The 17,851-nt window shown below is 30.6% G+C and overlaps 2 protein-coding genes across 8 annotated transcripts; one reads left to right on the top strand and one right to left on the bottom strand.

Annotated features, from left to right (window-relative positions):
- Positions 1–1,086: 1,086 nt before the first annotated feature.
- LOC100575164 (angiotensin-converting enzyme) lies at positions 1,087–14,750 on the bottom strand. Of its 7 annotated transcripts, none has more exons than XM_029489596.1 (12): positions 14,545–14,750; positions 10,304–10,532; positions 8,592–8,750; positions 8,421–8,520; positions 8,115–8,258; positions 7,757–7,948; positions 7,572–7,669; positions 7,073–7,367; positions 2,676–2,919; positions 2,311–2,553; positions 1,653–1,828; positions 1,087–1,411 (listed from the first exon to the last, which is right to left on the bottom strand). In XM_029489596.1, the coding sequence occupies exons 2-12, from the start codon at positions 10,523–10,525 to the stop codon at positions 1,377–1,379; spliced, it is 1,908 nt and encodes a 635-aa protein (XP_029345456.1). In that variant the 5' UTR covers positions 10,526–10,532; positions 14,545–14,750; the 3' UTR covers positions 1,087–1,376. The 7 variants fall into 7 exon arrangements, with proteins under 7 accessions (XP_029345456.1, XP_029345454.1, XP_029345455.1 ...); XM_029489594.1 differs by having other exon boundaries at positions 10,304–10,535; XM_029489595.1 differs by lacking the exon at positions 14,545–14,750 and adding an exon at positions 13,393–13,545 and having other exon boundaries at positions 10,304–10,535.
- Positions 14,751–15,926: 1,176 nt separating this feature from the next.
- LOC103308655 (zinc finger MYM-type protein 1-like) lies at positions 15,927–16,745 on the top strand. The gene has a single exon (XM_008182414.1). The coding sequence runs from the start codon at positions 15,927–15,929 to the stop codon at positions 16,743–16,745; it is 819 nt and encodes a 272-aa protein (XP_008180636.1).
- The last annotated feature ends 1,106 nt before the right edge of the window (positions 16,746–17,851 follow it).

Here is a 17,851-nt window from a genome sequence, read left to right on the forward strand (position 1 = left end):
TAACTTGGCGGTTTTAAGCATAGAAAGAAATGTTGCTGAAGATATGGATTACAACAATGTTATTGAAACATTTGCCAAAATGAAGAAAAGAAGAAAAACTTTTTAGATGCTCTGAATTAAAATTTGTAAAAAACGTATTCTATAGAAGAAAATAAAGGTACCGATTTATTTGTTCAACTGTTATTTCTTTAAAAAAAAAGTATTACCAGTAGTTAATGCTTTAATATATTATTAATGGTTTTAAAATTTTCATAATTTATTAAGAAGGACTTTAAATAATTAATATTTTAAGGTAGTTAGAATTATAGAAGACGTAGAATTATTTTGATTTTAAAATTGATAACCTTTTGTATCATTTATTTATATTGTTTTTCACAAAAAAACATGTATGAGTAGGTATAACATATTTTTTATGTAAAGCACTAAGTCATGATTCGAGTTATGAGATATGAGGACATTTTTGTTTAAATAAATATAACTTACTTTTAAAAAAGTTGCGTGACCTCTAAAAAAGGATGGCCTCTACAAAATGTCTCTGACCCACCGTTTTAAATTCCTAGACACGCCACTGTTTTTAGTTACCTAAACTCTAAAGTATACAAAGTCGTGCCACGTGATCTTTAGTGATGCAACTACGGGGCTTCTAGGAGATACTTAAGCACCCCCAACTCTATTTTAAGCACCCCCAAGTCTAATGTATTTATAATTTAAAATATCTATAGTTTTAAGTTTTAACAATGTAATTTTATTTTTTAAGATATCATAATGTTATTTTTTTCTTTTATTTCAATATATTATTATTAGTTACTATTATAGTCATAGACATGATAATGGGTCTATGATTAAGGTGAATAAGTAACATAATATCGTCATGTTGAGATTTGAACTCTAGTTGCGCCACTGACGATCTTGCTCACCAAAGTCCGACGCATAAAAGTGAAAACATATTATATCGTAATATTTATGTGGTATTGTGATATACATTTTTAGGTACTTATAAGTGGCAGGGTGCGCATTAAGGGTCTTATGCTTTAGTGCACCGGCCTTTCATTGGCCCACTCTTTAACAAACTAAAATAAAAATAAATAGCGGAAAAATGTATATTAATTTTTGTTTTTAAAATAAATAAATAAATAATAACAACAAAACATTATTATTAGGATGGATAAAATTTAAATTATTTATGAAATTAAATTCATAACTTAATATATTAATAAATTAATGAAATAGTAATTTACACATTAAAAATGTTCTGAAACATAAAAACCCGGTCTAACTATCATATCGAATAATTTAAAAACAATTTACCATAATAATTATATGATTATAAAACTGTCGATCACTAATAAATAGAGTAAAATCATAATAAATCAAAATTAAGGTTGACTTGTTTCACCCTTCTTTAAGCAAACTGAAAAAATTAAAATTAAAATTATTACAAACAAATAATTTTATAAATTACTTAATATATATATATACCTAATTAAACACTATACACATTGATTAAAATAATATTTAAGAAAGATCAATATTAATAGATAATCAACCGTATAGTGTTTTTTTTTTTTTGGAGTTCTAAAATTTATTTGGGAAAAAAATAATTTACACCTATGAATATAGTATAGGTGTATTATGATGTGCATGGTAATTACCTTCTTTATTTGTTTCCCAGCCAATATATTCTCCGGTCCTTTCATTTTCATTTTTAAGCCATTCGTACAGAGGGTTGAAATAGTTCAACAAAGGTCCAGCGTCCATTTCTCTTTGTCCCGTTAGTAGTTCAATAGCATCAAACCACGGTTTCGATGATCCTAACTTCAACATGTCTCTAAAATAATATCAAAACAAATTCATTAAGTTATTTTGTGTATACCTCCATATGTTTTTTAAATTACAAATCGAAATGTTTATAAATAATATTTGAAGTAATTCCGAATTAATAATATTGTTTTTTTTTTCGTGCAATTTTTATATTTTTACAAATTTTGTAGCAGTAATATCTAAACATTATACTACCATTTAAAATAATTATACCGAATTTATATGTGTAACGTATTTTTTAAAAATTACTTTTTAATTTTTATGTTTAAAATACATTTGAACAAAATCGGTAAATGGACTTAACATAATATTATATATTTTAGATTAAAAAATAACACATATTTTATTTACTCTCATTTAGGATCTTAATTATTAAACAATTGTTATGTTTTAGTTAGGTTAGTAAAATACTGAGATTCGTGGATTTAATGTGTTTAAAAAAAATAATATAATAATATATTATCATACAATATATTTAAATTATCTCACTTTAAAGCGTTTCCGGCATCTGTGCTTTGATAAATGTCACATAAATTTAACGGTTGGCTTGATGGATTTTTCGGATCAAACTGGCCAGCTTTCTCGCACAATGCTTGATGGAACTGAAATTGTAAGATGAAACTTACGAAGTATCTAATGTAAGGCACGTCTGCAACGATGTGGAACTTGGATCCCGGGTCAAAATCTTCTTCAGTTCTGGTCACCGGTGGCTCAATTCCTTGGTAAGAACATCTACAACGACCATTATAGTCTTTATATACTTATATACATTGGTCACTGGTCGGTATGTATATGTTTCAATACAATTTATGAACGTCTCGAGAAGATTAAAATATGATGCTCTAATTAGGTACCTAAGTTTCCACCAGTCACAATTATATTGATCTTCCGTCGTGATACCTTTGAACACGTCCCACCTCCATAGATCCATTAAATATCCGAAAGGTAAAAACGCTATCTTTTGTAATCCGATCTTGTACAGATAATTTATATCGGCTTCGCACGAGCGGCTGGTATTAGGCAACAGACCGATCTTATTCAAATGCTTTGTCGTGGATACAGACAAAGCAATTGTATCTCCGATTGCTTCATGGAAACCTGTTTAGACGAGCAATACACATCAAGATAAGTACCTAACTTCATAATAATTAATTAAATTAGACACCAAAAATTACTTCAAGGTTAAGGTTTTTTACTTTTTTCTGTAACTTATTATCACACACATTCACTCAGGTATTAAAACTTAAAATTATATAGATAGACGTAATACCTACACGAAATCGAATATAACTTCCTTAATAAATCTAAATATTGATAAAAAATAAAGAATCCAGTGGCTCCAGTAAGTGAAAAACATAGGGGGCAAAGATGTGATTTCACCCCTTCCCCCCAAAAAATAACTTAATTTAGATATCTAAAGGCTAAGACAATAAAAATAGAAAAAAGTAAAAAGTAATATTTAAATTGATTAAACGAATAAAAATATTTAATATTAAAATTCCAAGGAGTTGAACAATGTTATTTGATTATTTTATAACATAGGTAGTTAACTGTTATTATGTTTTCACAAAATAAAATAAAATAAGTTAGAACCAAAAATAGTGTTTATAATTTATTTCTTACTGTCTTACTTACAACCAGTACCTACAATTGTACAATCTACTTATTACGGAAAAAAGTTTGTCATTCTTGTTCAGTAATTAATTTTGTATAAAGATTATACTATAATTGTATATAATTATATGCATATATTATGTATTTAAAATTCAAAAAATATCCTGTGTTTAACGGGTTCAGTAAATTGTTCGTTTTGAGCATTGCCCTTAACAGTTATGCATTTATAATAATTGACAAGCATAAAGCAAAATATGTTTTTTCAAATATTTCTTTTATTGCTATAATATATGTAAAAACAAAATCAAATATTTATGCAAGAACAAGAGAAAATGTTACGTGATATTTAGATTTCAGAAACCTAAAAAATTTTTAATTCCATGATATATAAAATAATATAAATGTACGTAAACGGCTAAACCTTATCAAAAATTGTGTAAATCACAACAATGTGTATTCTGGTTTAGTTTCTTTACACAAGCAATTAATTTTATCTAAATAGATTATTAACTCGTTATGTCTTACAGAGGAATAGTGTTAGTTTGTTGCACAATATTTTTAAATTCAACCAAGTTCTTTTATCGATTTATATTCAGTATCCGATTTTTAAATATATAATCACACTTGCTCGTTCAGTGCCGCAATTCGGTACATATTGGTGGGTGTGCGACCAATAAATAGGGCCCATGTACAGAGGCACAAATATGGGGGAGGGGGTGGGGCTATAGCCCCCCAGAATTGTAACCCTAGTTGCGACTATGCTAATGTACCAATAGGTCATTAAATACATATTGCTTGTTGTTTTTAGCTATATACATTATATTATGTAGTTAATATAATAAACACTGCTATAACAAATCTAATCTATAATTTACTGTATTGTATTGTTCATAATTAGTATATAATCACCTATAATTAAATTGTAAATTTACATATATACTATAAAAATAGTTAACTCTCTACCTTCAACACAAGCTATGCTTACGGAAGGTAGATAATTTTTATTCAATTGTATGTATTTAAATGTTATGTATGTAATTGAAAAAAAATTTAATAAAAAAAAAAAATAAAAAAATACTGCTTACTGCAGTTAGGTGAAGAGAATTGAAGGCATTGTACATTGTAGGGATTGTATGCAGATAGGTGAAGACTGAGGAGAAAAGTGGTATGCGGCCCTTAAAACCATTTATTTTATTTTTTGTCCCAATTTAAATGCAAGAAATTATCAGCCGTCACAACATAGCAAAATTAAAAAATTCGAGAATATAATATTGACGGTATAATTCAGCCCCCTACCATTCTAAATTATTATTTTTATGATTTTGTTATAAATATAGTTAGGACATTGTTTTATATTATAATAATAATTATGATTCTAATGTATTAATTAGTTTCTATTTTTTGATAAAATAATAAGATAGCAAGATACCACTTTGTAAAACACCTTAAAGAGAAAAAGTTCCAAATAGTTCAGCTACTGACCCCGGGGCCCATTGTTATGGTTTAACGGGGGCCCAGACGTTTATTGCACCCCTAGCACCTCCGGTTGTTGCGGTACTGTGCTCGTTAATGGTCTGAATAAAAAAATTTGTAGGTATGAAGAGTTAATTACAATATAATTTATTCAATATGAACATAAATTACTGTTGAGAATGTTATTTATTACTAATGACAATAGCTATTATAATTTTAAGTTATACCAACAAAAAGTCTGATATTATTACTTAAATAATCGATAAATGCGTAATATGCTTTAACTGTAATATAGAGTTTTTCACAAATGAACTGTATATATATGAATTAAAGGAGTTGGGTATAGTGTATATGTATGAGTTCGGCCGTAACGCTCAGCATGAATGCACGTACGCCGCGTTGTCCGTTGTTTCGCTCCGTTATCGCTGTGCGCCCTCGATAATAATGATTATTATTATTGTCATCATTAATTATCTACTTTTATTTAAATATTTATAATATTAGATTATTATGAATAAAGGCACCCGTAATGCGTCTAAGAGACATTTGTCTAATTCGTCGCTATCGCCGAATCTTGCCGACAAAAAATCGAAAGTTTTTACTTCACCAAATCGTTTCGCCGTACTTGCCACAAACGACTCCACCGACAAATCAGCTGCAGCCACGTCCTCATCCAATCCGATGGATGCTCCTTTAGAGAGCCAACCTCACACTGATCACGTCAGGGAACCCCCGATTCCACCTATCTTCGTTAAAAACATAGAGGACTTCTCCGCCTTCAAATCCGACTTGATCGACATCACCAGCCCGAATGGTTTCACCTGCAGGGCGCCTTCATCATACCTTAAGGTACAACCTCTTAGCCGAATTTACTATAATAGTATCTTGAAAAATTTACACGAAATCGATTCCAATTTCCACACATACACCCCCCGTCACCTCCGCACCTACAGGTGTGTCATAAGAAATCTGCACCACTCCACGTTAGTGCCCGATATAATTAACGCGTTGGCCAAATTAGGTCACAGTGTCAAATTTGTTCACAACGTCAAAAACAAAGATAAAAGCCCCCTTCCTCTATTCTTTGTAGAGGTTAAACCTCAAGACAATAACAACGACATTCTGGGCATCTCTTCGTTTCTCAATACAAAAGTTTCTATCGAGAGACCACACATCAAAAAAAGAGGTCCTCCTCAATGTCACAATTGTCAAGATTATGGACACACGAAAAAAAATTGTCATCACCATCCAAGATGCGTCAAATGCAGGGAAGACCATCACACGGACGACTGCGCCAAAGACCGCAGCAGTCCTGCCAAATGCGCCTTGTTCTCCAAGGACCACACCTCCAATTACAAGGGCTGCCCGGCATTCAAGGCCGCTTTCAAAAAAACCTATCCGAGAGTCCCTCGGAAAGGCCCGATTTCCAATCCTCATCAAACCACACACAAATCATACGCAGAAGCCACCAGAAATCAAAGTCCACATCCCAATCAAGTCGGCGAAATTTTTTCTAGTTTCATTTCTAATTTGAGATCACTAATCGATCCCCTCATCTCCCTCATCTCCTCTGTACTAAATTCACTGATTGCTAAAGGTATTATTTCTCCATAATTATCTCCGTCATACCAATTACTGCTCATTATAATTTATCACACATTGACACTACACTTGGAGATAGTAAATATAAGATAACAATAATCTGTTACTATTAAAATGTTTATTCACGTGCTGGGTGTTACCACTGGGTAACTCCCCATAATCATAATATTCATTGTTACTTGTTTTATATTCTTTTATCTCATCTAATTAATGAACACATTGTTGTATAGATTGTAGATTGTCTTTTACTCATTAATAAAAAAAAAAAAAAAGGGTATAATGTATACTATTAAAAATATATAAAGTATTATGTAATATTGTAATGTGTTTCATTTTGTTCTGCAAAACACACAAACATTAATGAATGTTCTGAGAAAAAAAATAATTTTTAATTTAAAAGCTTTTACCATTTGTTTCTTTTTTAGGTTAATATTTATGACTGATTAAATTTGTATAACTTTTAAAGCATTTAACTGATACACGTGTATAATAATGTTAAACAAAAGTTATAGTGTAATACTACAAAATATTACAATATTACAATACTCGTATATAATTGTACCTTCGTTAGCTCCTCCGTGGTATATGTAAGGCTGGTTTGCGTATTGCATGTAGTATTCGATGTGTCCCATCTCGTGGTGGAGAGTTATAAAATCTATAAAATTTACCGATGTGCATTCCTTGATTCTGAAGTCTTTAGAATCGCTAAAGTCCCAAGCTGATGCAAAGCATTCCATATCGACACCATTTGGCTTCTCAATAACAGATCTTTCCCAGAAAGTTGGGGTCATTGGACTCAAGTTTATGGACGTGTAAAACTCTTCGGCCATTTTAAACATTTTTTTCGGAGTGTACTTCTGAAATCGAAAAAAAAATACGATTATTTTCGGTTGCGTTGTGAAAACTTGGTCAGTATATTGTTTGGCATTTTATTAGAAGATACGCCAGCTTAACAAAATAATAAATAGACCCAAGAAAAAAGCAGGGGAGGGGTGGTGTTATTTTTCTTAAAAAAAAAACTAATTTGGGTTTATTAATTACACTGCAAACGAGTCTATTACCTGATTTATCATGGCTGAGGTGGGGTTTACATCGTCGGTGGTTGGATATGGTCGGGTAAAATCATTCAAATTTTCCCACTCCTGCGCCCACATATTACCTAATAAGCATATACAGCGAATGTCACGGAGGTCATAGCGCATAAACAACTACATAATATTAGCAGTGGTCGTAGACTCAAATTTACCTAACAGTTGTGCTGGTATAAGTCCTCTTTTCGTGATCAGCGATTCACCGTATATCTCCCTAAGCTTACTACGCACGTAAGCATGTATTTGCAAGTATAGAGGCTTGATCTGATTCCATAAACATTCTATTCGCTGCCGAAAGTCGTCGACTTCGTAGTCTCGAATCCAATATTCTGCAGTATCCGTGTAATCTATAAAACGCGACAATATTTTATTACATAAACCATAATGTAGCGATGACGGCGAGGAACGCTCTTTATATGAATGAAAAAATTTCCAAAAATATTGGGAAAATAAAATCATAAGATTTAACGTATATGGGGGATTTGTACTGCTCTACACAATATTATACTCAACTGTTTAATCTGGCCGCTTCGTTGTTCAGTTTTACGTATTCCGGATACAAAGGTCGAATTTTTTTTCCCGTGGCCTCTCTCCATTGAACCCACATATATGTCAGTTCATTTACATCAGTACTATTAGCCAATATGTCAGTTATATCTTGAAGTAAAAAATAAAAAAAAATAATAATAACACTAACCGTATACCAATTAACTTAAGACTAATTCGTTAGCACGCATATAAGTTATATGACATTATGACTAGCAGTAATATAAATAATAAATGATTGATGCTTCTATTATATACAAATACAATATGTACCTGGTTCAAAACTCAAAGTTCGATTTGAATTGGTGTCACAATATTCTGGAATGGTGGCTTTGTCGTACAAACTTTGCATGGCATCAATGGTTTCCTCTAACTATAAAACATTACAAAGACTTATAATTTACAAACATTTATTTTTTTTTTATCAAAACGATGTGTGCATACTTTTTTCACTTTGTCTTCGGGTAAAGCATCTGTTCCTATGTCTGACATAAATTTGAATTGTCTTTTGATATTAGGATCTTTGTATGTTGTCCAAGGATATTTAACAGTTTCTTCCCACATACATTTTGAGAACTTGCTATATTCCAAGCTAATGGCAAGCTATTTAAATACAACAGTTGCATTAATTATAGTTAAGCGTGAATGTCGTTATCAATTAAATAATATGTCTAATTTCTTAATTTGACATAATGCTTAATCGCTAAAAATAATAATAATAAAAAACATCCTAGCAAAAAATAAAATAAATGAATATTATTTATTTTAAGATTTTTAAAGTAATATTTTACATACGTAGTTTACAACGTACATAAGATTATATTATTTTTGGTTATTAAAATTTAATTTCTAATTTAAAAAAAAATGAAAATGGGTGGGGGTGGGGACATGCACGTGCCTTATCGTTGTCATAGAAGGCAAGTGAATTATCTGGTTTTTTGAGTGAGACTGAGGGGCGTTTATATTGAAGTAACTTTTTGGTTTCGTGCCACAAGCTCCCGTCTACTAACAGAGGAGAGTGAGGTTAGTTTTTGTTCGTACATGTCAGCTTTGCTTTTAGTTAGACATTTTTTTAATGAATTTGCTAATTTATTATATGTACTTTTATGTGAGGGTAACCATGTGGTTTGGTAACGTGCTCTTGCTCTGCGCTTTTCGACTATTAATGAGCGGACTTGCTCAGACACAAAAGAGTATTTATGAGCTGAGTTCGTGGTGGTGTTTAGGGTGTTTGATTTAGAAGCCGCTGATTGAATAAGGGTTGTTAAGTTGTCAACTGCATCGTCAATCTCCTGAGCAGATTTTAAGCTTATTTTTAGTTTAATTTCATCGGCTATGATGTTATGAAATTTAAGGCGATCAGTTGCTGCCGTAAAAAGTTTAGGACTAATAGTGCGTGTTTGCGGAGTGGCATCAATGTTGAGAATGATGGACGAATGGTCGGAGTACCTATCCTTTAAATCGTTTGTTGATTTCATAGATTCATTATTCCGTATTCGATATAAGACTTTTTCCAAATAACTTATTCTACCAATCGTAAACAAATGTAAAAATATACAATCATTTTAGTATCCAGGTATGGTCACATGGGGCATATAAGAGATATATGTACTTATAGTAATTTTTTCCTACCTAAATTCCTAAACCCTATTTCCTATCTATAGTCATCAATCAAGATCGAATCACAGATATATTTAAATTTTTCCGCATGTACCAACCATAGTAAATGAAAGGGAAGTACCTATATAGGTACAGTCTCGTCACAAAAAAATAAATCAACAATGTAATTTTTACCATCGTAATCGTATTATACACTTTATGCTATATAGTTAAGTTAAACTATTGTCTATTATAGTTTATACAATAATTATAACATGTAACTATAGGTATATTTTAATAAACGTTTCTTTTATTAATTATCATAAATTCTAAGTTCCTGTAAAATTATAATATTTGATACTACAACTAATACCTTTTACCTAACATTAAAGTTTTTTTGTCACATTATTCTTTGACAAAACTTAAGTTGTAATAAGCAGGTTACAATATTAAGATAAACGTTTAATAATGTGTAATGTATAAGATACTATGTAGTGAACGCAGGTTAATTAAAGTATCATCAAAATTCAAAGTAAATTATAATAATATATAAGTACCTTTTTTGCAGCATTCTCGTCAGTCAAGTTTGTTGCCCAATTCCAGTCAGCAAGCGCGTATTGGTTTGCCCACTGGGCCATTTCGTGATTGACGTTTTCCAAATATTTGGAAGCCTCAATTTCAGACCTGTGAGAGGAGTCTTCTATTCCTGCCGACAGGACTGGCCGCCAAACGACCGTAGCCGATAGATATAGTATGACACACAAATGATATAATTTCATCGTAATGCTGCTATAACACAATATTACAATAGAGTCACCCTCCAATTAACTGCATAAAATATAACAATACTAAATATGGAATGATCAATCTTAAATTTTTTAAGAATTTTAATACTACGCCAATAGAACTAATTAAATCTGAACTTGAGACGCGCCTCTTCGAAGTCAGACAAGTCACGAAAGTCCTACACAAGACTAGCAAGCATCCACTCCCGCTGTTCTTCGTCGATTTAGAACCCACCGATCACTCTAATCAAATCTTCCAATTATATTCCCTTCTGCACACAAAAATTAAGATTTAAGAACCATACAAGCCTAAGTTAATTAGTCAATGTCAAAACTGCCAAGATTACCGCTACACCCGGGCATACTGTGGTTATTCAGCACGCTGCGTCCGATGCAGCGCGCATCTTCTGATTGCACTAAGTCACCTGACTCCCCTGCCAAATGTGTACTATGCTCCGGAGATCATCCAGCCAAATACCAAGGTTGCAGCGTCTACAAGAAACTCCAGCGCCGGAAAACACCTACCACTAAAAGTAATACTTGGATGTACTTGGAAATATACTTCGAAATACTTGGAATACTTCTGCTTGGACATATGGCCTACAGCTTTGGGGAAACGCAAAATAAACCAACATTAACAAAATCCAAACATTTCAAAACATTGCACTTCACAAAATATTAAATGCCCCTCCCTATGTCTCTAACTACACTATACATACAGACCTTAAAATGCCTTCAGTTTCAGAAGAAGGTAAAGCAAATTATAAACGTTTCCATCTCCGCGCTTTAACTCATCCCAATCCTCTTGTCAGAAATCTTGCTAATCCTACAATCCCTGGCGACCCTCCGAGATGGTTAAACCGGAAATGGTGTCGTGTTCTATTGGCACACAATTTTAACTTTAATTAATATTAATTAAAAATTATAATAAAAAAAAAAGATAACTGAAAATATAAAAAATTAAAAATAGCAAATGAAAGTGTTACTAATGGGTGGCTGCTTTTTTCAAGATTGTCACGCTATGTATGTATAAATGTTATTAAGGATACAATGTATTTTTTTTAATAATTTGTATAAAATCTGTTTCACATCTTCTTATTGTGCCAAGTGGTATAGATTGTTGATTTCATAAAAAAAAAAAAGAACTTTAATAGCCCTAATTATTATTTACCCTTTTATCTATATGATTAAAAAAAAAATAATAATTTGCAGTATTACGTTAATTTTATTATTTGTTTTTATTATGTAAGTTGATTGACTTCCATATATAAAAATAAAATAAAAACAAAATATTTAACCACAAGAGAAATATATAATATACCCAACACATATTCAAACACCTTTGACAATTCATATAATTTTAAAAATTTGGTCTCAATGAAAAACTACGAAAATATAGTCACATATAAAACAAATTTAATAAAAAATGAATTACCACAATGGGAAACAATAAAGAATATTATATTTAAGATATCCAATAATAAGAAAATAAATCAACCAACGTACAATCAAAATAACACTTTAAACAATACAATGACTTTTATCACGTTCACAATAAAAAATAATTATAATAGCGTGTAACCACCAAAATATGTTACACAAATATATTCGAATATTATGAGTCTGTCAAAGCATTAAACATACACTATTTCAAAGAAAATATTATAATATCTTATGATCTTTTCAAACTATATACATACAAAAATCAAAAAATCTTGACAATTTTAAACATAGGTACCACACCCACTAGAACAATCGTTGTTTAATTACGAAACTATGGCATGATAACCAATTTACGAGTATAGGAAACGATCATAATTTTGACACGTCATACTTGTAAAACACAAACAAAAAAAGCATACGTATATAATTCAGAGCCTAAATCTACTATGGTACCACATAAATATAATAATAATGAAACAAACATCACAAACAAACAAGCCCTGCATCAACGATAAATTACAATACCAAATCCAATAAAATTATTTCGACAATTATGCTTACTGAAAACTATACCACAACAAAATACATCAAAAGAAAGCGTAATCAAAAATTATATAATATGACAATAAATAAAGTAGAATCACAATATATATACATATATTATAAATACATATTACATTACATTATATTATATCTATCCTAACACAAACATAATAAATAAGTTTAGAAATGAAAAACTATAAAATTATGTACTTTTAAGAGCAAATTTTAATAATACGAAATTAAATCGACACGATAACAATTTAAGACCGTATAGAAATGTATACTCTACTAAAATACCACATTTAAACACAGAAATATTAGAACTTTGTCAAACACAAACTAAACCATATTATTCAAAACAACCAAAATACAAATTCAAATTTAAATTCAATACACAGATAATTGTAGGAATAATATTCCAAACCATAAAACATTACATAAAAACCAATCATTTTAAATGGTTACTTTATATCTGAACTTCAAGCTAGCAAAATGATGATAACTAAACCAATACGGAAATACAACGTAAAATATAACAAATACCTTTACTTATGAATCATTACAAAATATCACAATACATAATACTCAATTAAATAATCAAACTATATATATATACAACTAAAATTACTACTTTTCCAAACCTTTATTAATTATTAGTATAAACTTCTACTAAACATTATCATAAGAAATAAAAATATAATAAAAACCAAATAAAAGTCAAAACTTAAAACAAAAATTAATATTATTATATAATTCATTCATAACCACATTAGACACTAACCTTTATATAGATAATATTTAATTAAATAAGTAAAATAAATCAAACTAGATTTACTATTTTATTAAACCTTTATAAATGACTACAATATACTTACATACAAAAATCAAAAAATCTTAACAATTTGAAACATAACACACGCACTAGAACTATCGTTGTTTAATTACGAAACAATGGCATGATAACCAATTTACGAGTATAGGAAACGATCATAATTTTGACACGTCATACTTGTTAAACACAACAAAAAAAGCATACGTATATAATTCAGAGCCTAAATCTACTATGGTACCACATTAAAAATAATAATAATGAAACAAACTGGAGCCCTGCATCAACGATAAATTACAATACCAAATCCAGAAAAATTATTACGACAATTATGCTTACTGAAAACTATACCACAGCAAAAAAACATCAAAATAAAGCGTAATCAAAAATTATATAACATGACAATAAATAAAGTGGAATCACAATATATATACATATATTATACATACATATTACATTACATTATATTATATTTATCCTAACACAAACATAATAAATAAGTTTAGAAATGAAAAACTATAAAATTATGTACTTTTAAGAGCAAATTTTAATAATACGAAATTAAAACGACACGATAACAATTTAAGACCGTATAGAAATGTATACTCTACTAAAATACCACATTTAAACACAGAAATATTAGAACTTTGTCCAACACAAACTAAACCATATTATTCAAAACAACCAAAATACAAATTCAAATTTAAATTCAATACACAGATAATTGTAGGAATAATATTCCAAACCATAAAACATTACATAAAAACCAATCATTTTAAATGGATACTTTATATCTAAACTTCAAGCTAGCAAAATTGATGATAACTAAACCAATACGGAAATACAACGTAAAATATAACAACTACCTTTAGGTACTTATAAATCATTACAAAATATCACAATACATAATACTCAATTAAATAATCAAACTATATATACAACTAAAATTACTACTTTTCCAAACCTTTATTAATTATTAGTATAAACTTCTACTAAACATTATCATAAGAAATAAAAATATAATAAAAACCAAATAAAAGTCAAAACTTAAAACAAAAATTAATATTATTATATAATTCATTCATAACCACATTAGACACTAACCTTTATATAGATAATATTTAATTAAATATGTAAAATAAATCAAACTAGATTTACTATTTTATTAAACCTTTATAAATGACTACAATATACTTACATACAAAAATCAAAAAATCTTGACAATTTTAAACGTAGGTACCACACCCACTAGAACAATCGTTGTTTAATTACAAAACAATGGCATGATAACCAATTTACGAGTATAGGAAACGTTCATAATTTTGACACGTCATACTTGTTAAACACAACAAAAAAAGCATACGTATATAATTCAGAGCCTAAATCTACTATGGTACCACATTAAAAATAATAATAATGAAACAAACTGGAGCCCTGCATCAACGATAAATTACAATACCAAATCCAATAAAATTATTACGATACCCCCCGCTTCAACCCCCCTCCCGCCCTGTCATCATTCATGCTTCCCCCTCCCCCCACTCCCTCAGACAATATTGTGCTTCCAACCCCACTCCTCCCACCAGTACTACGTCACCATGCTTCCCTACGTCATCATGTTTCTTTCCCCTCCCTCTATACATACTATAGTATATACCTATATATACTAAAGTATATACTCTATACATATATATATAGTAATATTATATACTGCACAACATAAGCTAATTTAATATGTCGATGCGTTGAAAAATTATATCGCATTCATCCCGCGCGATTGGCGGGAATGTGCATACGCGGCGTATTCAGCAGTGAAATCGACACTGTGGATTTCACTATCAATATTAAATATATATACATATATAATATAATATATATAATATACAGAATTTGGATATCCGCCGTCGCCAATGTTTTTCGCATCAGACGGTTTTCAGAGCCCGTCAGTGTTTAACGTCTTAATAACAGTTTTAGTCCTGCTCATATTTCCAACTGTTTATTTGTTAAATTTTGTGCGTGTAAAAATATCGTAAAAATGTTCGATTGTATCACGTGTGGAAAAGTTTTCACCCATAAAGGCAATCTAAACAGACATGCGAAAATCCACGATGGATCAACGATTTCATGTGGGATATGTGCATGGGCGCCCGGAAGGGGGGGGGCAAGACGGGGCATTTACCCCCCCCCTGGAATTCAAATAGAATGTTGAACATTTTAACTTTTATTTTAATTTATTAACATTTCATCGATATTTTTACTTTAGTGTGTGCCGTGTGGGATATAGTAATTAACGATCTAAACAAAATTATGGTTATTCGTAATACTATTGGTACAATAAAAGAAATTATAAAATTTTATCGCGAAACTACCCTTCGAAGAAATCTTATACCTAATATACCACTTTTTTGCGAAACCCGCTGGTCTTCAAAGTATAAGAGTATTAGGCTATTTTCTGAAAATTGTATTGCTATAATTCAAAGCCTTCAATGTTTGTCTGTTAATGGTCTTATAAATTCGAATACAAGACAACGTGCACTATGTCTATACTCTTCAATCTCAAATTTTTCATTTATAATTAGTATGAAAATAATCGCAAAATACAGCGCTATCTTAGAACCGGTTACAAATATTTTACAAGGTGTATCAATGGAGCTGTATAAAGTTCGGGAACATGTAGAAGAATTGTTAAAAATGTTACAAGACAATAGAACAAATGCAAATAAAATCTTTTATTTATTATTTACTGATGCCAAATCTATAGCAGATGATTTTGAAATCACTATTACTTGTCCCAGAATAACTAGAAAACAATCACACAGAAACAATTATTCTTATGAATCTCCCAAAGACTACTATCGAGTATCAATTTTTCTACCTTATCTAGATTCAATAATTCAATGTATTAAAGAAAGATTTGAAAAAAGTAATAGTGTTGCTTTTTCACTACAACACCTTCATCCAGCATTATTTATAAAAATGAAAAAACAAGAGTACACTAACAGCATAACTAATATTTATAATTTTTATAAAATTGAAAATCTGTTAGCTGAAAGTGAAAGTTGGTATAGTTTATGGCAAAAAAAAGACTGCCAAAGTATGGACATAATAGATTTACTAGAACATAGCAAAATATTTTTCCCTGGCATTACAATTGCATTAGAAATTTTTCTGTCTTTGCCAGCTACAAGTTGTGCAGCCGAAAAGTCATTTAGCACTTTACGAAGGGTTAAGACTTGGCTTCAGTCTACGACGGGTGAAGACCGATTAAATGGCCTATGTATGTTAAGTGTCCATCGTGAAAGAGTTGATATAAAAAAAGATAAATTAATTGAACAGTTAATAACAAGGTTTGCAATAGAACAACCACGAAGACTTCAGTTTTTATTTAATAACGAATAAATAGCATACAATTCTAACATATTTTTTAGGTTGTAAGGAATATATTTTTTAATGTTCTTTTTGGTGTTGGATTTCATATAATTTTAACACATTTTGTAGTTTACAAGGAATAAACTTTTTTTAATGTATTTTTTTGTGTTTGATTTCATTATGCCCTTCCCTGATGAATTTTCTGCGGGCGCTCATGGATATGTGCAAAGGTTTTCACGCAGCAAAGCTACCTAACGCGGCACACCAAGAATATCCACAGTAAGTACATTATTACAATGCGCACTTTAACTACATTTATATATAGGTTATTAATTTAATTATTTCCGAATAAACAGAGGTCACTGGTCATACTAACGATGGCCGCAATGCGGTTCGAATAGGCCGCGCCGTTCACGATAATAAACCCTATCTTTTCTGTGGACAAACCATAATTTCGTGAGCGCAGTTCTCCGACCCCTAACCCCCCCCCCCTCCACCACCACCATTCGAGACCACCGACACAGTTTGCTGCAGCAGACTACGAATTACGATAATATATTACAAAATATATTATTAAGATTATTTCTGTATTATATTGTGGGATGTGAGTGTATAATATTATAAGGAATCCGGGCGATCGTTTTCGGGATAGGGGAAAAAAACTCGGCCGTTGTATTTTCGCAATAAAGTTTTTTTCTTATCGTCCTGTTCGTTCTTCGGTGTTCGTATAGTGGCCGTGACCCGCAATCCGCAAACAAAAACGAGATCGCAGCAGGCCAAGATTACAGAGGAATCTAATTTTCGATTAAATTGTCCGGTTTTAGATGATCAATACTTACTGCACTTTTTTCCTCGGAAGATGCCACGACGGGTATCGACGACGAGATCAACATTACAACAATAATCGCAGGCACATAACGGGGATTTTTCAAAAAGGGATGTTTCAATTTAATATAATATTAAAATACAACTATGGGTGGATGGATGGAGTCGTAACACCCAAAACACTCCTCCCTTTCCATCCTCCAGCCCATAGGCGCAAATAGCGTTTGAGATTTGGGGTGGCTAATAGGGCTAATAGGGCCTTACTTTGATAATATTGAATAAGATTAAAACAAAATGTAGGAAATGTTTGG

This window comes from Acyrthosiphon pisum, chromosome A2 (genome assembly GCF_005508785.2).
Source record: "Acyrthosiphon pisum isolate AL4f chromosome A2, pea_aphid_22Mar2018_4r6ur, whole genome shotgun sequence".
Lineage (NCBI taxonomy): Eukaryota > Metazoa > Arthropoda > Insecta > Hemiptera > Aphididae > Acyrthosiphon > Acyrthosiphon pisum.